This window comes from Nelusetta ayraudi, unplaced genomic scaffold, assembly GCF_046127955.1.
Source record: "Nelusetta ayraudi isolate G7.1 ecotype Tasmania unplaced genomic scaffold, CSIRO-AGI_Nayr_v1 ptg000031l, whole genome shotgun sequence".
Taxonomy (NCBI): domain Eukaryota; kingdom Metazoa; phylum Chordata; class Actinopteri; order Tetraodontiformes; family Monacanthidae; genus Nelusetta; species Nelusetta ayraudi.
The window spans coordinates 2,490,979-2,517,911 of NW_027466081.1; the positions used below are offsets into that span (position 1 = coordinate 2,490,979).

General features: G+C 44.7%; 2 protein-coding genes across 2 annotated transcripts; one reads left to right on the forward strand and one right to left on the reverse strand.

Annotated features, from left to right (window-relative positions):
• Positions 1-487: 487 nt before the first annotated feature.
• On the forward strand, positions 488-10,248 carry ddx18 (DEAD (Asp-Glu-Ala-Asp) box polypeptide 18). The gene is made up of 15 exons (XM_076030846.1): positions 488-701; positions 2,234-2,413; positions 2,826-2,993; positions 3,068-3,232; positions 4,170-4,305; positions 4,401-4,501; positions 5,349-5,548; positions 6,400-6,514; positions 7,190-7,329; positions 7,420-7,581; positions 8,171-8,323; positions 8,414-8,527; positions 9,086-9,142; positions 9,244-9,421; positions 9,896-10,248. The coding sequence occupies exons 2-15, from the start codon at positions 2,308-2,310 to the stop codon at positions 10,042-10,044; spliced, it is 1,944 nt and encodes a 647-aa protein (XP_075886961.1). The 5' UTR covers positions 488-701; positions 2,234-2,307; the 3' UTR covers positions 10,045-10,248.
• Positions 10,249-10,876: 628 nt separating this feature from the next.
• Positions 10,877-26,804, reverse strand: LOC142891371 (glycerol kinase 3-like). Its single transcript, XM_076030847.1, has 19 exons — positions 26,372-26,804; positions 23,150-23,223; positions 22,100-22,206; positions 21,922-21,999; positions 18,522-18,601; positions 17,492-17,629; positions 17,279-17,388; positions 17,121-17,187; positions 15,826-15,861; positions 15,557-15,624; positions 15,174-15,216; positions 15,010-15,090; positions 14,541-14,619; positions 14,319-14,415; positions 14,081-14,165; positions 12,979-13,099; positions 11,905-12,048; positions 11,679-11,774; positions 10,877-11,025 (listed from the first exon to the last, which is right to left on the reverse strand). Exons 1-19 carry the CDS (start codon positions 26,423-26,425, stop codon positions 11,012-11,014), a joined length of 1,572 nt encoding a protein of 523 aa, XP_075886962.1. The 5' UTR covers positions 26,426-26,804; the 3' UTR covers positions 10,877-11,011.
• Positions 26,805-26,933: the final 129 nt, after the last annotated feature.

Here is a 26,933-nt window from a genome sequence, read left to right on the forward strand (position 1 = left end):
ATAAATAAATAAATAAATAATCGGAAACGTTCGGGGGAAAAATGACAAGTTTCAAACTTGTTAAATTCTGTTCAAATAATAAAGCTATTAAAAAAAAATTTTTTTTTCTTAAAATATGATCTGTATACGGTTCACTCTAATATTTAACATTATTTAAAAATGGCAAATATATACTAGTAAAAAATTTTCAATAAAATGAAAGCCTACCAATAAAGGATGTAAATCTTTAATGTATTGCTCAAATTTCATTATTAATTGTGCGACGATATTCATCAAATAGTATTTATCAGATAGAATATTAACGATACAAAAATATGGCGTAAAATAATGAGAGGAAAAAAAAAAAAATCCCAGTTCCTGACTCCAGGTCAGTTGGTGGCAGCACCGCCCTATAGACTTTGATAGTCAACATTAATCCACTCCAAAGATGAAGCCGGACGTTTAGCCTGGAAAACATCCATTGCGCACAGTGCGCAGTGACAGTGGGCCATACAGGCAGTGACATTTGAGAGACATTCACCTCAATGGCGCATTTTAGGCGTTGTGTGCGGGGTCCCTGCTGGGGTCTGACGATGGACGGCATGCTGATAGATTTCTGGGGCAGACACGCCTGTCTTTTAATTCTTCGGACGTGCTGTTCAACGACAGGGAGTTGAAGACGAAGCTTTGGAGCGAGTTTACGTCATCGAGCGGCAAGTCTGGTGAGCCGACCACCACCACCATTATCACGATAATAATTATTGTTATGATGATCATGATAATAATAACGCTAATTATTTTCATTTTTGTTATTGTCATTATTGTTATTGTTAATGACACTATTTGCACAAGAAATGGGTTAAAATGTACTTGTAACTGTAAGTGTCGTGTGCTATCTAAGTGTTTTCTTTTAATTCTGCAGCTAATAACCACACATTTATTGCAGTGTCTGAAGGGGAGAGGAGATCCAGGTCCTTGCAGACTCAGTATGGGAGGTCGTTGTGGCACCCAGAGAGAGTCTTGACTGCCCAGCACCGGATGCTCAAGGCAAAACTTGTTTTCCGTGAAATCATTTCTACTTCGCAGGCGAAGAGGCCCAGATGTGGTAGGTTTATGAACTGATGCAGATGGGATCCTTTCATATGCCTCCATGATTGAGAAATCTCTATGTATAATCTTCTACTTGCAGTTTGATGATGGGGAGACTTGAGGGAGTGTTGACCAGGAGGTTGAAAGCTCCCTCAGTTGCCTTGTGGATGATGCCAATGTCACAAAGGCAGAACGAGACAACAGCACCTCCACCCAGAACCCTGACTTTCTGCTTTGTCCCAACCCACCCCCCGAAATATGAAATACCGAACCAGTTTGCGGAGGTGATGAGAGTACAAATAAAAAACTGTTTTTTAACGCTGTGGGGGAAGACCAGCAGAGGCAAAGTACAAACAGGCCGAGGGTGGTGGAGAGAGGACATTTTCAGAGCTACCCTGAATCTGGGCAGCTGTATTCACAGGGAAAGGACAGATGGAGGGCAAGGATTCTAAAGAGGCGGAGGAAAGAGTGCGAGATTGAGAAGATTCGTAGATGGGAGGATGTGAGGCACCTCAGGAGGACATCCAGGAGTCAGTTAATGGAACCAGTCCACCAGGGACTGGATGGGAAAGGTGAACGTGGCTCTCAGGCCACTGACATCAAGACAGAGCAGCATGTTTTCAAGATCAAGGAGGAGACGGTCGCCTCATTCTGAGGTTCAAGACGAGAGAGTTACCACTGTACTGTTTGTTGTATGTAATAGTTTGTGAATGTGTGTTAGATGTTTTGTAATGTGAGAAGAACTCACACGCAAACAGTTCAGAGAATGTTTGAAGTACATGTGTATATTATTATGATGAATATAACTGAAGAGTAAAGACCAGTGAAATATTTGTACACCCTTTCTGCAGTTATTTGGACTTCCTGAATGTACAAATTAAACTCAGTCAGCTGTAGCTGTGACGGTTGACTAGCATCAATATTACTGGATTACTGCCCTGTATTGGGAATTGAAATGTACTCCCAGATAGGTCAACAAGATGAACACTTTCAAAATATCTGAAAATGTTCAATCCTCAAGAGCAACATCAACAACTCAGATACTCTTGATTTAAAATTGTGAGTTTTTATGTTGAAAGTGTATGTTGTATCTGATGAGGTGTTCATTTTGGGCCAATATTTTCTTTTGTCGATAATAAACGGGGTCCTTGTCATTTTTATTCAGGCACTGCGAGTAGCCTTCCGCTTCCGGGGTCCTGAACACCACACACATACACACGTGTGCTCGTCTCCGTAACCATGGCCGACATGCAGATGAAGCTTCTCCGGAAGAAAATCCAGAAAAGAAACGAAAAGAACAAAAAGCGTCAGCTCACATTGAAGCAGACAGAAGATGAAGACACTGGTATGTCTTTAAAACGTATTTTTACGGTTGTTGGTCGGCGTCTCTACTCTGAACTAGTGGTAAACTTTTACATGCTAGGCTAATGGCTAGCTCGTAACGGCAGGGTTTCTTAATCTTAAGGGTTACTTATATGAAGGCTCTGATTTTGCCGGAGGAAACAATGTCTTCTGAGCTGGAGGAATTGTGATACATGTTTGGCAATGAATGTTCTCACAGAACAGCGTGTTTTTGTGTTATTTCCGAATAGCCAGACTGAAGAAGCTAGCATAGCATAGGGACGTTGCTCATTGGGTTATCACCCAAGATGCCATAGCTTGTTTAAATTATTTCTCTCACGGATTGGTGGAAGGATCTTAGTCCGACCTGCTGTTTTTACGTCATTTGCGTCACCGTGGCGTTTCATTTTGCACAGCCGCCAACGGGTTTGAAGAGCAGCGTCCAGCGGCTGACAAGAAGGCTGCCAAGCTCAAGAAGAAACCGAAGAAGCAACTCGAAGTACAACCAGAGGAGGTCACGACAGACGAAACTCCTCTGAAGAAGAAAAAGAAAAGGAAGCTCGGAGATGCAACCGAACCACCAGGTAGACGTATGTCCAATCATGAACGTCTCTTGGTTTGACCACGTGTCACTCACAAATTATAATCCCGATGCCAGGTGTGAAAAAGAGCAAAACGGTGGATAAGGAGGAGGAGGAGGAGGAGGAGGAAGAAGAAAGCAACGAAGAAACGACAATAGCTGAGGAAGATGGAAAGCAGGAGGAAGAAGAGGATGATGATGAAGAAGAGGAGGAGCAACCAGAGTTACCTTCTGGTCTGACAGGTATTAAAAAAACGATGTCTTTCCATCATTTAGTGGAGCATCACCAGCAGGACCCTTTTCACCAGAAACCTTCTGAATGAGTTGTGGAGATGTAAAAAGTTCAGAAGCTCTCATATGAGCGCCATAATTAGACCAGGCAAGGCAGGGCAACTTTATTTATACAGTTCATTTCATACACAAGGTAACTCAATGTGCTTTCCTTGATTAAAAGCATTTAAAAAAAAAACAAAAAAACAAAGAACACTTCAAAGACAAAGTGCAAAGAAAAAAAGACATATTAAAATGTAATAAAGGAGAATAGAAATAAAAAGATGATAATAAAATATAATAAGATGAATAAAAGCACTCAATCATAAGCGTAAGAAAAAAGAAGTCTTTAACCTAGATTTAAAAACATTCACCTGACTTCACTTCTGTTGAAATAATTAGCCCTCTGTTTACAGTTATCTGAAATATTAGACTTCTGCTTTGTCTGACCTTTTAACATGCTTTGAAGGGTTATAATAAATAAAGTTACCTCAGAAGGCGGAGCCAGCTCCTCGCTGGGAGTGGTCTGGTTGCTAACCTGGGAGACTTATCAGTGCCCCTTGTGACATCACAAATTCCAGAACTAAACATTGTGGCAGATTTTCTCAAAGAAGGACTTCTCTTTACTAAAGGGCGCCTCATTGATCGTCATTAAAAATCCTTGACTGGGACAGGTTAAAGAAAGCTGTTCGTACTGCGGTCGTGAATTCCCATGTTGCCTTTATGTGTTGCCCGTCCAGTGTTTTCCATCATGACACGGGTGTCAGCAAAGGCAGACAGAGACACTTGCGGTGGTCTTTCGGGAGAGGCCGACGCCGACCCCCTCCCGACGGGACCGACCGCACGGACACGCGGTTTCTCACCCGGCCGATCGCCTCCATCGCTAACTTCTCCATTTTTGACATCGCAGGGGCGTTCGAGGACACGTCCTTCGCCTCCCTCGCCGAGCTGGTGAGCGAGCACACGCTGAAGGGAGTGAAGGAGATGGGCTTCGAACACATGACCGAGATCCAGCACAAAAGCATCCGCCCCCTGCTGGAGGGGAGGTCAGTGCCGCCTCAGGACGTCGCATTGTTTGAAGGGACGTATTTTGCTGGGGGAGTGACTTTGCTTGACGGATTGACTCTTTGTGTGTGTGCAGGGATGTTCTGGCTGCTGCAAAGACGGGCAGTGGTAAAACACTGGCCTTCCTCATCCCCTGCATAGAGCTCATCTACAAACTCAAGTTCATGCCGAGAAACGGTAGGGCTGAGAGCTCACTTCTGTATTTTAGGGATGCATCGATTCCAGTTTTTTTTTTTTACGGAACTGGTAGAGTTACGGGCACTCATGACTCACTGATACTGATACTGAGTGCTTGATAAGGCCTTCATCATGTACAGGACACGTTATATAATTACTTTGATTTTTTTTTTTTTATTGTTATTTTGTGACAGTCACAAGTTTCACTGCAGGACAAACAGACATTTAACAAAATTGTCATATGCATACATTTACAACTGGGATTGGTGTCGTGGTATCGGCACGTATTTTACCAGTAGAGTACTTAACCCCCAGTGTGGGTACAGAATCTGTCCGGGGCTACGGAATGTGTCCGGAGTCTTGCGGCAACTCTATTAGGACAAACAACATCGCAGTCGAATGGATACATCGCAACATAGCTAGATAAATCTAATCATATTATATATAATAGAACGATCGATCGATATCTGTACATCTATCGATAGATATGTGGTTCGTTTGTTCATCCGACCGCGATGTATTTGTCGTAATACAATTGCCGAATGTGACGTTGTCACGATAGATAGATAGATAGATACTGTAGAGCGATAGATAGATATCGTTTGTTCGTATGATTACATCTACCGATCCATCCATCTATCTGTCTATCTAGCTATCTGTCCATCCAACCGCGATATAGTTTGTAGTAAATAGAGTTGCCGTAAGACCCCGGACAGATTTTGTACCTACACCGGTATCGGTACGATACCTAATACTGGTATCGCTTTCGGTGCATCCCTCGTACCTTTGGGCCCCTGCTCTCAAGCTAAAGACCCTTGCGATCCTTCACTGCTTTGCCTCCTCACAGGCACTGGCGTCGTGATCCTGTCGCCCACACGCGAGTTGGCCATGCAGACCTACGGGGTGATGAAGGAGCTGATGACCCACCACGTGCACACCTACGGCCTCGTCATGGGGGGAAGCAACCGCTCGGCCGAGGCCCAGAAGCTGGCCAACGGCGTCAACGTCCTGGTGGCCACGCCCGGACGTCTGCTGGACCATCTCCAGGTGAGTGCAGGCTCGGGCTGCTAACATTCCTCAGAAATTAAAGTCAAATTTTGGTCTTAAAGATTGGCCCAAATATCGAATACATTCCAATATTATTATTAATATTATTACATATTTTTCCCTGGAGAAAATGACTTATTGTAAAAACAATACATCATTATATCCACCAGAGGGCGCACACTGCCAAATGTCAAGAAAACGACCAATGGTTGTCAAACGATTTTTTTTTTTTACTGTCTTCAGACGAAATTCAAGCGGCATGTTCAACATGTGCCATTTAGTGCAACTTCGGTGTAAATTATGCAAAAGTGTTGCACTCTAAGAAGCGGTCAGGCTGGAAACGGCTGTCAGCTTAGCTTGTTTGGACAGCGGCTTCTCTCTGTCTCTCCTTCACCGACTTTGTTCCATTCGGCAGGTGCACATTCACTGAATGCAGCTTCAGATTGAACGGTAGTAGAATGATATGCCAGCTGTGGATTTGTGGACAGTTTTACCTCCTGACTGACCAGACTCCAAAGCACCACGCAGTACTTTTCAAGTTATCAGGCTTAACGACCACTTCGTCCGGGGTGGAGTTGTTGCCTTGCTGCTTTGTTTGTCATACGTTTTCCGCTCGTCGCATTCGCTGTGCTGTGGTGTGTTAACAGTTGCAAAATTCCAATATGAATTTCCCAGCCCTTGCGCAGACGGCTCACGACAACTTTAACATTAAAGATCCGCCTCCAAACTCACTCACTTTAGGTGGAGAGTTGGAAGTATACATCATACTATGGTCCCAGTTCTACCTTGCTTGTTGAGAACTGAATGAATATTGACGAGGGGCGCGTGTCTTGTCTCGTCTGTGCCCTCAGAACACACCGGGCTTCATGTTCAAGAACCTGCAGTGCCTGATCATCGACGAGGCCGACCGCATCTTGGAGGTGGGATTCGAAGAGGAACTGAAGCAGATCATCAAACTGCTGCCGAGTACGTTCCCGCTTCTCCACCCACACAATCCACAACGCCTAGTTTTAATGCGACTCCAGGTCAGACAGACTTTCACTTCTGTATGTAGAGGTGCAGGAATGTTTCACTGTTCAAGTTGATGGTTCAAACAATGGGGGAAAAAAATTAGTTAAGTATTTGTATCCATAATCTGTTTCTCTTGCCTTAAGCAGGAGGCTGTAAAGTGCTGCTAGTGTCAAGGATGAGAAATAAAAACACTTTGGTTTGGTTAATTTTCATTGCGTTGTTTTCATCTTATTTTCTGCCTCTTCTTTCTGAAAAGGCTGCCTTTCGTTTGTTTTTTTTAGTCCCAAGTGTTTTTTAGGCTTTAATCCAGCAGAGGGCGTAAGTCTCCACACTATATTTCTATCTGAAGCCTCCAATGAAACTATTTGAATTAAGTCTGTGTCTTTTGCTTTTACAAGTGCTGTGTCTGGAGTAAGTATATAAACCCAACTGTACGACAAAGCTAAATGCTAATTTTTTTTTTAATGTGCTCTACGGAGGAAAAAAAAGGAAAAAACAACCCCCCCCCCCTCCCCTCCCCTCCCCTCCAGTGTTTCCTACACAAGGTTGAAGTTTGATGCATCCTTGGTTACAGTTACTTTTTCTTCATCTCTCGTTTCATGCCTGGTTGTCCCCTTTTTCCCCCTCCAGAGAAGAGGCAGACCATGCTGTTCTCAGCCACCCAGACCCGGAAGGTGGAGGACCTGGCCCGCATCTCGCTGAAGAAGGAGCCGCTGTACGTGGGCGTGGACGACAACAAGGACAGCGCCACGGTGGACGGCCTGGAGCAGGTACCCTCAGGTCCACCTCTCTGACGGGCTACGCTGTGACGCACTCCCTTCATGACCTGATGAGTGTGTGTGTCTGTGTCTATGTGTCAGGGCTACGTGGTGTGTCCGTCAGAGAAGCGCTTCCTGCTGCTGTTCACCTTCCTGAAGAAGAACCGCAAGAAGAAGCTGATGGTCTTCTTCTCGTCCTGCATGTCCGTGAAATACCACTACGAGCTGCTCAACTACATCGACCTGCCCGTCATGGCCATCCACGTAAGAGCTGCTCCCACCGTTGTTCTGTCTTACTGTCTGTCTGTCTGTGTTAGAGCGAGAAAGGGAACGTATGTATTAGACTGTGAGACAGTGAGTGAGAAAATGTGAGACAGAGAGTGAGAAAGTGTGCGAGATTTGGAGAGTGAGAAAGAGAAATTGTGTGAGAGTTGGAGTGAGAACGAGAAAGTGTGCGAGAGTTAGAGGGTGAGAAAGTGTGCAAGAGTTAGAGTGCGAAAGAGAAAGTGTGCGAGAGCTAGAGTGAGAAAGTGTGCAAGAGTAAGAGTGCTAAAGAGAAAGTGTGCAAGAGTTAGAAAGTGAGAAAGAGAAAGTGTGTGAGAGTTGGAGTGAGAACGAGAAAGTGTGCGAGAGTAAGAGTGAGAAAGAGAAAGTGTGAGAGTTAGAGTGATAGAGAAAGTGTGCTGAGTGAGAGAGAGAAAGTGTGCAAGATTTAGAGTCCTAAAGAGAAAGTGTGCGAAATTTAGAGTGAGTAAGCGTGTGTGTGAAAGGGAGTGAGAAAGTGTGTGTGTGTGAGAGAGAGCGAGTGTGTAACGGCCACCGTCACAGCGGCACTCCTTCCTCTGGCCTGCAGGGCAAGCAGAAGCAGACCAAGCGCACCACCACCTTCTTCCAGTTCTGCAACGCCGACTCAGGGATCCTGCTGTGCACGGACGTGGCCGCCCGAGGACTGGACATCCCCGAGGTGGACTGGATCGTCCAGTACGACCCCCCGGACGACCCCAAGGTAGCCCAACAGTCGGTGCTCACCCCAGACTAAGACGAGGGCAAGTCTGCCGGAGCGAGATCTCAAGCAGGACGTTTGGTGTCTCCGCAGGAGTACATCCACCGGGTGGGCAGGACCGCCAGGGGCATCAACGGCCGAGGCCACGCCCTCCTGATCCTGCGGCCAGAGGAACTCGGCTTCCTGCGCTTCCTCAAACAGGCCAAGGTGACCCGTTTAATTTTTTTTAAAAGTGACGGCGCGCACACAAGAGCATTGACAATGTAAACGTGTACAGTAAGATTGTAGCCGAAGCAAATTTCCATCTCGTCTCAAGTTTTGGCTACAGATTTCAAAATAAGAGCACACCAACAATAGTCAAAACACTTTACGTACGGTGTTAGGAGACCAGGATCCACAGCCCGCACTGTCCTTTAAACCAGCGTTTCTCAACTGGTGGGTCATGACCCAAAAGTGGGTCGCAGAGCTGTTTTGATTGGCTCACGGCTTCGTGGGCTGTCCCCCCCCCCCCTTTTTATTTTTTGAAAACGGGATTTTAAAATATATATTCATAGAAACAATTTTGCGCATTCATTTTGCAGGATACACATTTCAATTCAATCATTTGAATAATTTATTCACTCCTTTATTGTGGAAATAATAGAATAGCCTTTTTATTTTTGTGACTCCTGAGACTGCAGCCGTTGAGAACCACTGCTTTAAACACAGTGAGACTCCTCCCGTTAACATCGTGTCTCTGCTCTCTTTCCGCCTCATTTTGTCCAGGTCCCGCTGAGCGAGTTTGAATTTTCTTGGAGCAAAATCTCGGACATCCAGACGCAGGTGAGCAAAGAGACTCTCCATGCTGTGTCGGTCAGACCGTTTCTTTTTCAGGTACAAACGACGGACTGAGGATTTTTTCTTTTTCTTTCTGGCACGTCCAGCTGGAGAAGCTGATCGAGAAGAACTACTACCTGCACAAGTCGGCCCAGGAGGCCTACAAGTCGTACGTGAGGGCCTACGACTCCCACTCGCTCAAACAGATCTACAGCGTCAACACCCTCAACCTCCCCATGGTGGCGCTGTCCTTTGGCTTCAAAGTTCCTCCGTACGTCGACCTGAGTATCCTTTTGCGACGCCACTTTGTCAAACTCTGGAGCGTGCGTGATGTTTTACAGCACTTCCACGCACGCAGAGTCCCCTTGTTGGAACGGTCCCTTCGGTTTAACCAGAAATTCGAGTCTCCTTGAATGAAGGCCAACTGTAAAAGTTCCTTCTTTAAAGGCCCTGTGTGTAAAATGTGGCTGCAGCCAGTGTGAAGAACACGACACATTGCGCATTACATTCCTTGTTTACCCAGCGTCGCACTTGATCTCACATTGTCTTGTACCAGCGGTGGGGTTTTTTAAACAAACCCAACGCCGAGCAGTGTGGTGGTCCTCGAAATATCGACTTTATTCTCCAATTGGAAACGAAAATCTAAATTTGTCCCTCTTCTTGTAGCCGTAATCCTCTTCCGTAGTTTTCAGGCAGCAGGTAAGTGACGCCGATTGTCCCGCCAAACAAATTATGGGCCTTAACCCCGCCTCCCACCAGACGTGCACAGCAGCAAAGGCGTGAAGATGCAGAAGCGAGGCGGCGGCGGCGGATTCGGGTACCAGAAGTCGAAAAACGTCCACGGCAAATCCAAACTCTTCAAGCACGTCAACAAAGGCAAAGGAGACAAGAGGCAGTTCTCCCGCTGACACCGTGGAACCCCCACCTTCCTCTCCCCCCGTACCCTCTGTGCATTCTAAGAACTTTTTTATGCCCTGTACTTCCTTTTTCTTCCTTCAGAGATGCGTAGAAGTATTTTGTATATGTTAACATTTATGGATATCATGTTCACAGCGAGAAAAATTGCATTTGCCCAAACCAAACCTGAATTAAATCTCATAATTTCAACCAACCTGACTCACTGTTCTAAACGTTTTACCAATTACAAGGAAGCGAGTTGCTACAAACCACCAAGATGCACTTGTCATAAAACGCTCATTATTTTTTTTAATTATTTCACAAACGCTCCAGCAGATTTAAAGGTCTCTCACTGTACAGCAGCTGACAAAATGAAACTGGATCATTTGACAAAAATAAAAAAAAATATTAACGTTTTTCCCTTTTTAAAGGAACGTTGATAGTGGATCCATCCCCACATCTTGGGGTTGATGAAAGATTGTACAAAAATACGCACTTGACTTGATGGGCGTGTCAGACGGATGTGTGAAATCGTTCAAATGATGCACCGACTTCAAGTTAAAAGAGTCGACTGTGGATAGGGTGCATTTAAAAAAAGAAACATTAATAATTTAAAAGATTACAATTAAAAGGCTCTGTGCAGCTCCCTAGATCAGGCTCCGCTTACTGACAACTAATTAAAGTGCTGTTAGGACAGAATATATTATCATTACAGTTCATCGACTCAAACCATTCCAGCATTCTTCCCCCCCCCCCCCCCCCCCCCCCAAAAAAAAAAACCTAGAAAAGTTCAAGTTGAGTGGCAGGAGACTGTTTTAAAAGGATGCCTTCTGAGCCTGGACGGAGCAGAGTCTGCTTGGGAACGGCTTGGGAGTGCAGTGTGGTCGGCCGCAGTCATGTGACACCCGAGACGACCTCACCTCGCCCCACGCGGCCGTCCAGTCCTTCCGTCCCCGTGTCTCAGCGAGGGCTCGGCCTTTACCGCACGCCATCTGCAAACACATCCACTGAGATTCACGCCGCTGACCCACTGACATTATTCCCCAGGACCCAAAGAAAAATTCAATTCAAAAACGCCCCATGAGGTTTGTTGTTAAAGGCGAGCCCACTGACTGACTGACTGACTGAAGCTGCGGTCGTTAGCATTAGCTAAACTTGTCGTGGGTCGGTGATCCACTGAATGTTATGCAAGTTGCCCCTCAGCGTATTTGCTGCTTTTGCTGCAGGCGTTTGACAATTAGCAGTGAAAAACTGGAGACTATAGCCTTTAAAAATGGATGTGCCGCTCACTACTTGAAATAACCCGAAATACGAGAGGCGTTGGCATTTCAAGTGATACCGAATTCAGTCTTCTGGACACTTTTAGTTTGTGTCCATGGCTCTCTCTCAATGGAATTGGTCATATTGATGACATGGACATTTTCTTAAAAATAAAGATTTTGGGGTCAACTATTCCTTTTCAAGCCTTCAAAACCCAAAACATTTTTTGATCCCGCTAAGAATTTTTTTAATTTATTTTCTAGGTTCTCCAACGGCTCAACCTTTGCTCATATAATCACAGACACTGGAACTCTTGGACCTTTGGGGTCCATCTCACCACAGGGGTCCGGCTCACAAAAACAACCGTGGAATCGCACGTCCTTACTTTTGGCGTCGGCCGAGGTCTCCGCGGTCCCCGCGGTCTCCCAGTCCATGGACCTCTGCACGGCTTTCTTCCATCGAGCGAACCGGGACTCGCTCTCTGTCGAGGACGGACGAGACAAGTCAGGGTCACACGCGGCGATAAAGCGTCACCTGCAACCAGGTTGCCCCCGCCGCCCCCCCCCCCCCCCCCCCCAACCCCTTCCCCGACCCCATTCCCCCGTCCTGACCTTCAGGATTGATCTGCGGCTGGTACGTCACGGTCGTGCTGGCTGGCAGGTGAGCAGCGCTCAGGTTCCACACGTTCACCCCCTCGGCGGCACCGGCTGCCATGGCGGCGCCCAGGGCCGTGGTCTCGGGCATGGTCGCTTTGACTGGGCAGACAAGAGGACATCCAGCAGCAGATGTTAAAACAGCTGTAGTTGTCATCGTCGTCGTCGTTTGGACAAGTTTGGATAAGGATTCAAATTATCGATTAATTCATTAATCGTTCGTTGAGTGACCTTATTGATTAAGGCGATTTTTCCTGAGAACCGAAATTTGTGTAAGGAACCCATTATTTAACCCTTAAATAGTGTTGAGGGTCCAACGGGACCAACCATTTTCACATTAGAGAACTAACCTAAACATTTCTCTTTATTAGTTGTTTAAAAGTAACTTGTTCTAGGTATATTATGACCATCACAGTATCTACATGTGAATTGCTCTCCAAGCATTAGGGAACGGTAGGACCTCTTATTATAGAATAATGTGAGGGTGAGTCGACCAACCCCCTCCACCACATTCAAAACCAGCCAATCAGATTGCTGCAGCAAGCATCTACTGTACTTTCTAACCTCTTACAAGCTCTCGTTCACTTCCCCCAACTTCTCCCTCTGCGATTTCTAAGGGCAACTCACTGCAGTCGCTGATCGGTTGCCTCACATTAAGACTCACTGAAAGCACTTCAGATTGGAGCTCGGCAGAGACGGACGGACGGACGGGGGGGGGGGCGAACGCGTGCTCGAAATCTCAGCGATTGCAGCTGCGGTTGCGCCGCGCACACACAAGTAGGTTCGCGCTTCAGCTCATCTGTGTCAAAGTTCACGGCTTATGTTTTGTTTGTCTCAACTGGGACAAAAGTGGGCGGGGCGGTAAAAAGCAGCAAGCCTGGGGTCGGAGTCCTCGTCGGAGGCGATGCGTGCCGATTGGGACGGAGGCGCCGTTGCCGTTTGCCGGGTCGGAGGTCAGCGAGGAGCCGCTCCAGATACGAATGCAGACGGTTCGAAACACGCGCAATTGCGCATTGAGGGGCGTGTCCTCACCGACGGGGATGTGGAGGATGTCGGCCTGCAGCTGCATCAGCAACTGGTTGGCCGTCATCCCGCCGTCCACCTGCAGCTGCGTCAGCCGCACGCCGCTGTCCTGGTTCATGGCCTCCACGATCTGAGGGACACACAGACGCACGAGCTGCAGCACGAACACATGGTAACCTTGAGATCTTGGATTATTTGGCTTTGGCTTTGGTCGTTTCTTTGATTTTCGATTTTCTGTTCGCTTGAAGCAACAACAGGCAATTCGTTGACTTGTCAGCAGGTTAGGCTACTGAAAATATTGCACGCGTATACACCACCAGTGAGACGTTTCGACACAGCTGTATGTGCAACGTTGTCTTATTTAACTTTCCTACTTTCCACTGGTTGAACGTAGAAAACGTATTAAAAGACATCAAATACGTGCCTCAGCAAGACGTGTGGAATTAAACAGCGCAGAAAGAAAGTTAGAAAACTAGACCGCGTGGCTTCAAATTTCTCAACGGCAACTGTACGGAAAGAGTGATCAGGTCATTTTGAGATTAAAGTCGAAATTCTGAGAATAAAGTTGATGTAAAAAAAAAAGGTGAAATTTCGTGAATGAAATACTAAATTTTGCAATTAATGTCAGAGTGAGGTACGTCAAAATGTCGAGCGCACGGTCGAGAGGTTCTGCGCGCGGGTCCGGTGGAGCACTTCCGTCTGCGCCAGTTTCCCCGATTACTGTGGGCGACCCATGTGGGATACACCTGTTCTCGGCAGGTTACTTTTAATTGCGGGTAACTGGGTTCATCCACCATACATCCAGTCTACTCGCCAAATTCCACTGCATTTATTCATGAAATTTCGTCTTTTTTTACGTCGATTTTTTTCCCGAAATTTTGACTTTATTCACGAAATTTCAACGTAAAACTCGAAATGAAAACTTAAAAATCTCCTTCCTGTAATATTCTTTTCCGCCTCTTTCGCGCAACTGAACTCTGAGGAACACCAATTTTATTTTTTTATTTATTTATTTATTTATTTACCCACTCGAGTGTCGATCAAAAGTTACTGTGGACGGTAAAACCCACTGTCAGATGACGGGGTGGGGGTGAAACAATGCGTTGCTCACCTCTCTGGTCTGATAGCAGACAGCCTCCAGGGCTGCAAAAGCCAAGTGGCTCTTGTTGGTGAACTGGGTGAGGCCGCAGATTATGCTGAAAAACAAAAAACAAAACAAAACACAAAAGATAATTTAAATATTTACATTTTCCAAGTTTGATTGAAATAGCAGTCTGCACTAATCAAACGACACGACATCGCCGCTCAGGGGCCTCTTCCTATTTGCCCTCTGCTGGTAACAGACTCACCCCCTCGCGCTGGGCTCCCAGTAGGGGGCGTAGAGCCCGGAGAAGGCGGGCACAAAGTAGCAGCCGTAGGACGATCCGGCAGCTGCTGCCAGCTTTTCTGAGGGTGGACGAGAAAAAGCAAAACACAGGCGAGACGGTGAGCCACAGATGCCTGCTGGGTTTATATGTGAAAAAAAAGCTTTGTTTAGCATGGAGGGGGTGCGAGATTCAGGGGCCGCGTACCGATATCTGTGGACGACTTTATGATGCCCATGTTGTCCCTCAGCCACTGCACCACTCCCCCGGCGATGGCCACTGACCCCTGGCAGGAAGTGAGAGACGCACAACACACACACACACACACATCACATAATGCAGCGGCCAGAGGTGGGAGGGGCCAGTTCGGGACAATAAACTATTATTTTTGCGCTGATATTTGGGACCCAAGTTGTACCGATAAAAAAAAGAAATGCGCTGATATGATGCGGTTTCCACCAATGAAGCAACTTCGTGCTTTTGGATGTAAATTTCCATTACTATTCATTATTCTAATTCTACAATTAAGCAAATCCCAAAATCTAATAGTGTCTCAAATAAGATCATTTGGTGGGTTGCGAGTTCCACTCCTGATATCTGGCACCACTGCAAGTCTGAGAGGATGAAAAGGAGGTGCAACACACACACACACGCGAGACCGGGATCTTTCACGCACCTCAAGTGCGTAGTGCGCCGGCTCGTCTTTCCCCAGCTTGTAGGCCACCGTGGTCAGCAGGCCGTGTTCCGACATCACCGGCTGAAAGAGCGAAGGAGACCCCGGTGAGGCGGAGCAGCAACAACACCGAGTGGGGTTTGGTTAAAGTGCGAAGCCGCTTCTACCGTCGTCCCCGTGTTCTTCAGCAGGAAGCAGCCGGTCCCGTATCTGCAAGACAAGGAGACAAGGAACCATAGTCACACTTTTCCTTCACAGATGAAAATGAGTCACACACACACACACACACACACACACACACACACACACACACACACACACACACACACACACACACACACACACACACACACACACACACACACACACACACACACACACACACACACACACACGTGACAGTTTCCGTCATAGGTATGTTGCAGGAAGTCATCTTCACCACGCTTCAATGAGTTGCCGCCATGTGACTGGCTGATTGGCTAATGGCAATTGAGCGCAGTGCCTAATAAAAGAAGCGGGTGAGTGTATGATGTATAATAAAAGAGCTTACGTGTTCTTGGCCTGGCCCTGCTTGAAACACATCTGACCAACCAGAGCAGCCGACTGGTCGCCTAGACACTGATCGTAAAATAAGCAACAAAAAAAAAACAAAAACACAATTCACAGTTAGACGCTTGTAAAGATGCAGCCTGTTTATATAAATATACACTTTGGACCCAGCAACATGGCCAGTGCTGTAATGTCGTCAGATGATACACCTCCATTGGGACTGAACAAGACACACACATAAAAAAAAAAAAGTGTATTAGTCAGCCTTACCCCAGAGATTGGTACTCCAGCCAGAGAGCTGGATTTCTGCTGGGCAGAGCACAGAGACACAGGTTCAGAGTTTAGCTACACCACTACACTATGCTACGGATGGTATAGCAATGTTTTTCCGGCAGGCAATGAACGAGTCACCTTCTAGAATAACCAGCAGTAAGATTTTGTACAACTCCATGTCAATATGTAGGACCGTTGCTTTAAGTAAATATAAAAAGCTCTTTAAAGTAAATGTTATTAACGTTAGTGACTTTATGCAACTGAAATATTGTATAAGTAAACATTTTACTACATTTCTGCACCTTTTATTTTTATTCCATTTCCAAATGTTCAACATTTTGTGATGTGATGCTACTGTTAGTTGTGTACAATATATTTATTTCTTACTGCAACAGTGTTATCTCTTGTTCCTGATAGGCGCAGGACCATATCCCACATTTGACTTTAGGCAGAGTCCATCAGGCAACTAAAACAGCCAATATGATGAATATATAGAGTTTCTAAAGATAAGAAATATCAGCCTCATAAAAAAAAAAAAAAAAAAAAAATGTTGGAAACGGCAGGGCAAGGTGCGCGTTGTGCAACGCTGGCTTAGCGTGCGACCTGCTCCGCTTCAGCCATTTGAACTCCGCCTGCGGGGCAACAACAGGAGAATTCGAGTGGGTCGCCGATTGTCTCCCGTCAGCCCGGCGGCCGCTGCTCGGTCGCGTCGATGGACTGAGGACACAACTGCGGCAGATAAGGTTCGGTTGTCTCGGGTCACCAAGTCCGTCATTGACGAGCACTGGCGCGCCGTTATCTCGTCCCAACTAAAGCCAGACTGAAGCCCGGAGTCTTGAGGACAAATTGGCAACGTCTCACTCTGACCAGTTGCAAACCATTTACATTGGTGCTTTAAATGCTGATCGATGAGAATGACCTCACAAGTCCATCTGCCTCGCAAAGTGGGACCAGGGGAGACTGGAATAGGCAGTTGTGTCCTCCAAAGAGAGATGAAAAAGGAAACACTTTTTTTTGTTTGTTTTTAACCATGATCAGGTGATTGAAGCCACCAGTGGCCAGGCGTTGCCTTTAAAACTGGCACAACCCGCAGGCTACTAATCAATTCTCTTGAATCACATCTTATCAGGCTATCAGACGACCATAACAGAGATTAGCAGCTTTAATTGACTTACACAGGTTCTCCGGAAATTGGACAGAAGTTGGGAGACGCGGGCAGGTCAAGGTCTAAGAGCTCATCAGCCGAGGCACACACCGAATGCCTGCCACTCACACGCGCCGGCCAGACTCACCATCCAGCCGTATATTTCAGAGGAGCTTCTGACCGCGGGAAGGATTTCAATGGGGACGTCGAAGTACCTGAAAAAAAGCAGACGCCACGGCAGCAGCGGTTGCAGTCGCGGTTTGAGTGGATTCAAAGCGGAAGAGGAAGTGAGGTCGCTCGGCAAACCTGCAGAGCTCAGGATCCCACTGCATGGTGTGGATGTTGAAGAGCATGGTGCGGCTGGCGTTGGTGACGTCCGTGCAGTGGACCCCTCCGTTGCTGCCCCCTGTCAGGCACTGAGGGGGGATTCAAATAAAAAAAAATAATAATAATAATAAAATAAAAAATCTGCACATACAGAGGAACAGTAGCTGCAGGCGGCCTGCGGGTGGCGCTCACCCAGATGATCCACGAGTCCACCGTGCCAAACATGGCGTTCTTTTTTTGCACCGCCTTGGCCACGTCGTGCACGTTGTCCAGCAGCCAGCGGAGCTTGACGGCGCTGAAGTAGGTGCTGATGGGAAGGCCGGTCTTGGGCTGGAGACGACGGAACGACACAGTCATACCAACGTAGATATAAAACACATGCATTCATGCGTATGGGTACATATGGACATACATATGTGTAGAAACGCAAATATGTACACATAATATCAACTGTATGTACACACATACACACACACACACACACACACACTATATATATATATATATATATATATATATATATATATATATATACACACACACACACACACACACACACACATATATATATACATATATGTATATATATATACATATACGTATATGTATATACATATACATATACGTATATATATATATACATATATACATATACGTATATATATACATATATACATATACGTATATATATACATATATATATATACACACATATATATACATATACGTATATATATACATATATATATACACATATATATATATATACACACATATATATATATATACACATATATATATATATACACATACACATATATATACACACACATATATATATACACATATATATATATATATATATATATATATATATATATATATATATACATACATATATATATATATATATATATATATATATATATATATATATATATATATATATATATATATACATACACATATATATATATACATACACACACACATACACATATATATATACACACATACACACACACATACACATATACACACACATACACATATACACACACATACACATATACACACACACACACACATATATATACACACACACACATTATATATGTATGTATGTGTACATATATATATATACACATACATATACATACAGTATACTGTATATTTACAACAACAAAAATCAAGAGCTGTTCTTCATGTTAATGTATCTCACCCTCAGGTGGTTCTTGTCTTTGCCTGGAGCTTTGTCAATGAGACTCTCCACTGTTGACTGAGTGCGCAGGTCCAGCCAAACTACGGATGGAGAAAGGATTAAACAACCACACACGCACACGTGCATATGTACGCATATACGCATGCAACTCCTGAGGACTCTGACAGGTTTCTAGGCTTTCAAGGTTTTTTCCCTTTACTGACGCTTAAAAGTCACAACCGTTTCTCCTCCCAATTTGTGCACTTTAAACATTTTGCTCCCTCTAGGCGTGTCTGTAAATGCAATGGCCCAAAGGCACCAACCAATCAACTGTCACCTCCAGATACACAAAACAAATATCTACTTCTTTTTATACTACATTTTCAGAATACGACAGAAAGTGATGTGTTCCAATTCCTCTTTTGCACAACACGTGGTGCAAATATTCGCCTCTTGCAAAAGCACACGAAAGACGTGTCACGTTTCAGCCGTCACCGGATTAAACCCGATTGGCCGAACGCCACCGTTTGATATGTACACTAGTGGACGACGGCGAATTTTGTCAAACACCGAACCTCAACTGCTTCTTTTAATACCTGCAGTAACACTAAAATACATCTCTTTGGTCCTTGGAAAACAGCCAACACTACATGAGAGACAACTGAATCCTTCGTCTCTGTCTTTGTCATTAAATATTCCAAATTTCCTTTCAAAATTACATCGTATGGCCATATTTTGCCCATAATATGACCATAATATGGAACACTTGTACTACTACTGCTGCTGCTTTCGTACATTACATCTAGTTTCTCAACTGGCTCTTCCTGTCTCTGCCCTCTTCCTCCATCATTCTCTTTCCCTCTTTGCATTGACAGTTACACACAAGTACATTCAAGTAAAAAAATGAAACAAATAAAGAGATAAATTCGAACAATTAAACCAACATCAAAATAGCATATGTACAGAGCTTCTCTGGAGACATTTCAGAAAAAAATAATAAACGTTGGTAGCGGCTGTTAGTAGTGGGACTGATTACGTTCACACATTAAATATTAGGGCTGTCCCGATCCGATATTGATATCGGATATCGGTCCGATATCAGCCAAAAAAGGAATATCGGATTATATCGGACGTCATCTTAAGTCTCCGTTATTAACACTCCGATAGAAAGCAGTCCATTCTACTCCGGCGAAAAAAGAATCTCCACATCATGCTCGGACTGCAGAAAGTGGAGGAGGAGGAGTCAGGCTCATCACGAGTTTAGTTAACTGACGATATTGTTTTGTTGTTTTTTTTGTTCCTGCTCTGTTGTTTTCAGAATATACGAGCAGTAAACTTGTTAATTTGTTTTGAATTGTTTGCACTATAAGTTATTTGGGTCATTGTTCACGGCCTCTTGATCTATTTTTTCATTTATTTTTTCTATTCTGCAGTTTAAAAAAAAAAAAAAAATTGTTAATAATAAGTGGTATGTTCCCCAAAACAACTGTTTTTGACTCTTGTCTGTTTGAGTAATATCACTTGTCTGTTTGAGTAATATCACTTGATGCTGCCTTTTTTTTAACACTCCACACTACAGAATAAATAGTGAAAGTACGTTTCATTTGTAGCATGCCGATATCGGATTGATATCGGTATCGGCCGATATTCAAGGTTGAAATATCGGTATCGTATCGGAAGTGAAAATATAGTATCGGGACAGCCCTATTAAATATAATTATTATTATACTCTACTTTTAAATTCAAGAACAACAATTTGAGCTCTGAACCAAACTATGTTGGTTTGTGACGCAAATGTAACAGCAGGTTGGGCAGAATCGCCATTTGATAACAGGACAGAGGAACTGGCTGCAATGAAGCCAACGTCAATGACATTTTCTCACCTGGTTCTTGCACTGCACTCTCTCTCTCCCTGTCACTGTCCTCCTCACCCTCAGTTTGTGCTGCCAACCAGTTGGCAAACATGGGGCAAACACAGAATCAGCACATTGATCCAATAAGGGGAAAACGTACGGAAGTGTATTGTTGCCACACTAAAAAAAAAAAATCTCAGTAGCACACAATAATGTGAAGTTTCACGTCAGCAGACGATTCGTTGGAGGCCTCGCTACATTTTGTTTAATCGTTTGGCCGAATAATGTAAAAAATGATCTTGTAAAAACATTTCTAGTAATTACATGGTACTGATGGTACATGGTACTGAGCCTTTCATCATCAAAAAAAATAACATGATGATTTCATTATCTTCTAAAAAGGTGATAAATACATTCAATATATGTAACTATGTAATAACTATGTAATAATAATTATTTTTATTTTCTAGTGTGGCAACAATACAGTTTTGTAGTTATTATGGCCATTTTCAGATTCTGAGGATATGAAACACGCAACAGGCAAACTATTAAAACTCTACTTTTTATTTTTCCATTTTAAATGTTTCGCAGAGCGCTGAAACTGGCGGGCAAAAAAAAAAACCAAGTGTACAGCAGCAGCAGCAGCATTCTGTGTCTGTCATCTGGCCTGACACCTGACTCTCTCTCTCACCTGAACCTGTCCTTCTTCTTTTGAAAAATAATCTTGCGTCAATGGCTGCAGGTCGGACACACACACACACACACACACACACACACACACACACACACACACACACACACACACACACACACACACACACACACACACACACACACACACACACACACACACACACACACTTAGGGGGTTTGGGTCTCATCTGTCACCATACTCTTCATTATTGCATTAGGCTCCAGCTGAGTCTTACACACAGTATTGGTTTGGCTTCAACATTGCACCACATGCCCACCAATGGCTCATACGCTCAAATAGATCAGCGGACTGGGGGGTGACAACCTGCACCGGGTTTGTTGGATAAAGTAGGCTAAACGTCTGGTAGCGAATAGCGAACCCTTACCGAACAATAACAGCAATTAGAGACATTGACATCACACGCATCATTTTATTTATGCTTAATATTTTCTTTCTTTCTCATTTCTTTTGTCTCAGTATGAGAGAAAAACGTTTTCACTCTAATGTTAAATCATAACCTTTAGATGGGGAGGGGGGGGGGCTGGACTCACAACAATCTATGCTAACATGTTAAACATAAGCATTACTTAAATAACTCAACATTGACATTGTTTTAACTTTTACTTTAACAGCTACTGACACCTATATTGCTTATATTATATTACTAAACTATACTATACATCCATGTGGACTGACTGACTGCACTGAAAGAAAGTGCACCTGGAGACTTAAAGAGTCATTCTTAATGCCATATATCACATTTACAATGCGTTGGCCCAAAAGGTTTTTTTTTTTTTTTTTAACTTTTGCTTACTGCACAAAGTCTGAGCAAATACGTGCACCGCGCACGCTTGCACGCTCATCGCGCACTCACCTATGGCGTTGTACAGGGGCTCTCCCGTCTCTTTGTCCCACACCAACGTGGTCTCCCTCTGATTGGTCACGCCCACCGCTGAGAGAAAGCAGCGACGTACAGGAAGTGTCAGAGAGGAACCCCCCCACTTTACTATCTCCGCTGCTTTCTGAAGGTCACGGAAATCTGTTTTTGGCACCTTTAATGTTGGCGACGTTGATGTTGAGCTGGCGGAGCTTCTCGCACGTCCTCTCGATGCACTCGTACACCGACTGGATGATCTCCTTGGGGTCCTCCTCCACCCATCTGACCGAGACCAAAGTGATGTCAGCGAGCGTTGGTGTGGCGGAAACTGAGATTTTTAAGCTCAGTCAGGGGTCAGTTTTCTTAAGATGGTTCGGTGCGACTCGAATAAACACGAGTGTAAGTTTTGTTCAGAGGTTTGGAGGCAGCAACAACACGTGTTTGTTGTCCGGGGACTAATTATAAACGCTCAGTGGAGCGGAGAGGATTCAACCAGTCACCCTTGAAACCCAGCCTGCTGTGGAAGAATTCTAGGAGTAATCGTGCTGTTCAAAAAAATGTTTATTTTTTTATTTTTTTATTGTAATCCCAAATCTCTTTTTCTGAATTACCTCTCCGGTGGAACCCCGCTGTCAACACTGACACCTTCAATCAATATAATCGATCAAAAGAAAGCCTGCAGAGAACATGTGATCAAATTTTGCTAGCTTAGTTTGCTAGCTTGTTTTCGCCGTCTTTGCTGATGAACTGCAGCCTGCTTGTAGGAACACACAGACACACGCACACCGGCAATGAGCAATGATCATTGCCGGCGTGCGTGTGCGTGTGCGTGTGTTCCGACAAGCGAGAGAATGAGGAGCAAACAGAAATTCTGTTGATATAACTTATGTAGCCCTGCACCCTGCAACCGCAACTCATTCGACTCCCGGCAACGGGAGAAGAAAAAAAAAACAAACATAAGGTTGGTGTCCAACTGTACACGTAAAAACACGAAAATGTGAATATCAACGTGGAATTTAGTTTATTCTGTAAATTATGTCTATGTTTTGCAAAAACGCTGAGTTGCCCCAGCTATGGATTTAGCCACCATCCCGCTCATTCAACTTGAGTGTTCACACGGTGTTCCAGTGAGTTTTTTCGACGGGGGGGGGGCAAAAAATAAACTAGCAGGTTGAAATGTGGGACCAAAAATAGTGAGTAGGACAATGAATGGCAAAGAACTTACCCTTCTTTGGGGAAGATGTGGTTGATCTCCACCTGGTGGTAACTCAACAGTTCGCCTGTATTGGCGTTAAAAACCTGCGGAGGCAATTCAAGGAAAAACGATCAGATGTAAAAAACCAGCGGTTTTGCAAAAAAAAAAAAAAAATTATCTGAACGACACCTGGAGATCCGTCAAGCACTAACAGCTACTGTATCTGTTGACGCAGCCCTCCTAAAGAGCTGGAATACCGGGTTCACAACATATTCAGAGAGACAGCACAACCGAGTTTGTTTTTACTGAGAGACTCCATCAAGAGAGCAAGCCATCAGTCGGTTATTTTAAAGATCTGATTCACCTGCGCGTTGCTGCGACTGGAAAGGAACATTCAAGATCAGCACTTTGCAACTGTTCCACATGGTTCAACAGTACCGCTGCATTTTGTTCAACCCGCAACGGCCGAGGTTAAAAGCTGGACCTTGCGAGTTTTGCTTTTGCGAGTAATCTGTTCACTTTTATTTTTCACCGAATGGTTTGTTGCGTGACTGTCCTGTTTGTGTCTCATACGGAACGACAACAAAGCCGTTCATTGGACAAACTTGTTCCAGCTCACATAGCTTACTTTTGGTGGGAAACTTTGTTGACTGATCTCTTAAGATCTGATCCATGATGAAGTTTCCCACTCCTCATTGATTTGTGTGATCCTGTATGGATTCTGGAGGCGAGGCGTCATATTGATGGTATTACGGCGTGCATTAGCTGAGGTGGGACTAAGCAGGACGTCAGTGAAGGCCCAGACGTGAACTGCTCGGCCTGCCACTCAAAATGAAGGATATCAATAAAGACGTGCGTGCGTGCGTGCATGCTGGAGCAGGAGGGTGGCGTCTTGTCCAACATGCAGAGTCAGCATTTCATCCAATAGGACAATAGCGTAAAGCCTCGCTGCGTTTCCCAACCTGTTGGACAGGCTTTCACTGTAAGGCTCTAACAAGACTTGTGATGAGGTTTGCCAGACTGGGTGATTTTCTTTTCCCGGCAATGCACACAAAGACAGTTAATGCTCTAATTTTCCAAGATAACGTGATAATCCTGATAAACTTCATGGGTTTTTTTTTCCCCATTGTTTTGCTGTGTTGTAATAGTTTGTACCGACCTCCTGGCCACCGTTTATCATTTCTGGTTTTGTCTCGTCTCGTTCTTGTCCTTCCGTCTTTATCCATTTTGTTTTGCCTTTGCACTGTTATGGTCTGAGACTGAGAGCGGAACCTCGTCCCAGTGAGCCGTCAACCCCTTTTGCCAGTAAACACCCGTCTGCTCTGGGAGGTCGACCCACTTCCTCCCGACACCCTCGTGATAACGATCCCGACTGAAGACGGCAGCGGCCGACCAATCGGGCGCAACAATTGGCGACAACTGAGCCTGTGACAGTCGGGGGCAGCTGCGCCGATTCCGCGCCTCCCACCCGCAGGAATGGCCCACTTTGTTTCATCTTGCAGTATTTCAACCCCCCCCCCGCCGCAGTCCAAACACGTGCAATGCAGAGAGTCTGACACAAAACGGCTCTGGAAACTCTTCTTGTGTTGGACTGCAGTGAGAAAAAAAAGTCTTTGGACACCAATGCATTTGTGACGTAGCACCGTAGCCACATTGACCCACCACGTGCTGCGCTTGCACTGTTGCGTCCAGCTCAGAAGCGGACGTTTCAGCAGGATGGCGTCCCTTGCAACACTTCCAGAGTACAAGTAAATCCATTCTTCTTATTTTTGTCCGATTCGTGTATTGCTGCAGCTGGTTGGGAGTTTAGATAAGGGGAACTGCTCGGCCAATAGGCTGGCCCGACATTTAGGGGTTGGTTCGTTTCTTTACGACAATCATTAAAGACAATTCTCCTGTTTTCTCATCTCCTGTTTGGGGCTGGCAGTGACCTTTGAAAACTCTGGGGGTTAAAGTTTAACCTCACGTTAAAAAGCGCCTCCGCCGCACTGCGTTCGCAGGTTCCCAGGTTATTTGGACAGAGTCGACTGCGGAGAATGTCACAGAACCTGTGCGGCGGCCCGTCATTTTACGATCCCCCCACCACCACCACCACCACCACCGCCGGAACTGTTGGAAGGACTGAATCTCCTGGTGAACAGTTTTTCTCCAGCAGGAACTCACAGCTTGCTTCACAGGGAAAACACATTCCAGCGGTTTACGCAGGACAGAACTAAAAGCAAAGCAGACGGCGGCGGCGGAATTTAACCCCCGGACAAGATGGGTGACGCAGTCTTGCAAAAGCGATATCCAACAAATACGATATTAAACATTTACTGTCTGCTCATAAATCGAGCAGAAGAGGGCAGCGTTTCCGCCTTGACAATGAATCCCGTATGCAGTAGGAGACTCAGCAGCTTAGCATTATCTCACCGTGTTTAAAAAGTCCTCAAATGAGCTTTTGCAAAAAAAAAAAACTCAACACAGCCTTAAGGTGAACTACTGGGTGAACTGCTGTCCTCGCTGGGAGAGCGCAAAAAGCACCCATCACGTGCACACACCCAGGATGAGTCAACACATTCCTTTAAACGAATCAATCAATATATAAACAAATAAATTGCACTCGCAATTTCTTTAATCGGAGATTCATTTTACAAGTATAGAAACTTGTTTTATGGCTGCTACTCACTGCTATGATATATAAATTGTTCACATTTTTTTTTAAAGTAATAACGCAATGTTTAAAATAGGATTTGTAACTGTTGTACACACAGCAATGAAAAACAATAGGAAAACACTAAGAAATTAAAAAAATTAAATATATATATATATATTTAATTTTTTTTTAATTTATATATATATATATATTTAATTTTTTTTAATTTATCTTAAAATTAAAATATATATATATATATATATATATATATATATATATATATATATATATATATATATATATATATATATATATATATACACATATATATATATATATATATGTGTGTACAGTTGCTGCAGCCTGACACACTGACACAATGGCGAGCGATTGGTGTGCATGCAAATTAATCCGATTTTCTGTCAAGCACATTATCAGGACGAGCCAAGAGTCTGGTTCTCTATGAAGTTTTAAAATCAAGCTTTGAATTGTTTTCTGCCTTGGAAAGCAGCATCTGCTCGGTTGGGGAGGGGGGAAAAAAGTGGAATTACCTTAATTCTGCGGTAATTTATCCCAAAATAACCGATGAAATCCCACCACCACGTCGCTTCACTTACCAGGAACCTCGTCGAGCTGGTGCCCTGGTCAATGGCAGCAACTAGTGGATCCATCACGGAACTTTTGCTCCTCTCGCGTCCGTAAAAGAGGCTCGAAAAGCGGGCGGTTCAGCAGCAGCAGCGGCGGCGGCAGCTGTCAGGGGCGAAACATTCGCGAGTGTTTTTTTTTTCCTCCACACTTTTTTTGAAACCCGGTGCGGTGGGACACGTCCGCGGGGCAGAGCGTGACGAGGGAGGAGGACCGACGCGGAAGTACAGTGACGCGGCAGCGCTATTGGCTGCGAGCCAGAGGGCGTCCTCCCCCCGCTGGCCAATCAGATTCGTGGGCCCCTTTTGAGGGAAGTTCCTTGAAAAATGTCGCGCAGAGGGCACGAGGGGCCCGACCTACCCTCGAATCCACCGCGGAGAGTTCAGCGTTTTATTAGGTGGTCCTTTGCTTGCGGATTACGGTGTGACAAGCTATCAAAAATGAATAAATATATAAATAAATAAAAGTCATTCAATAATTTTCGTTGAAAATATTTTAGCGTGAAAAGCCACTTCTTACATATTTTTCATTGGA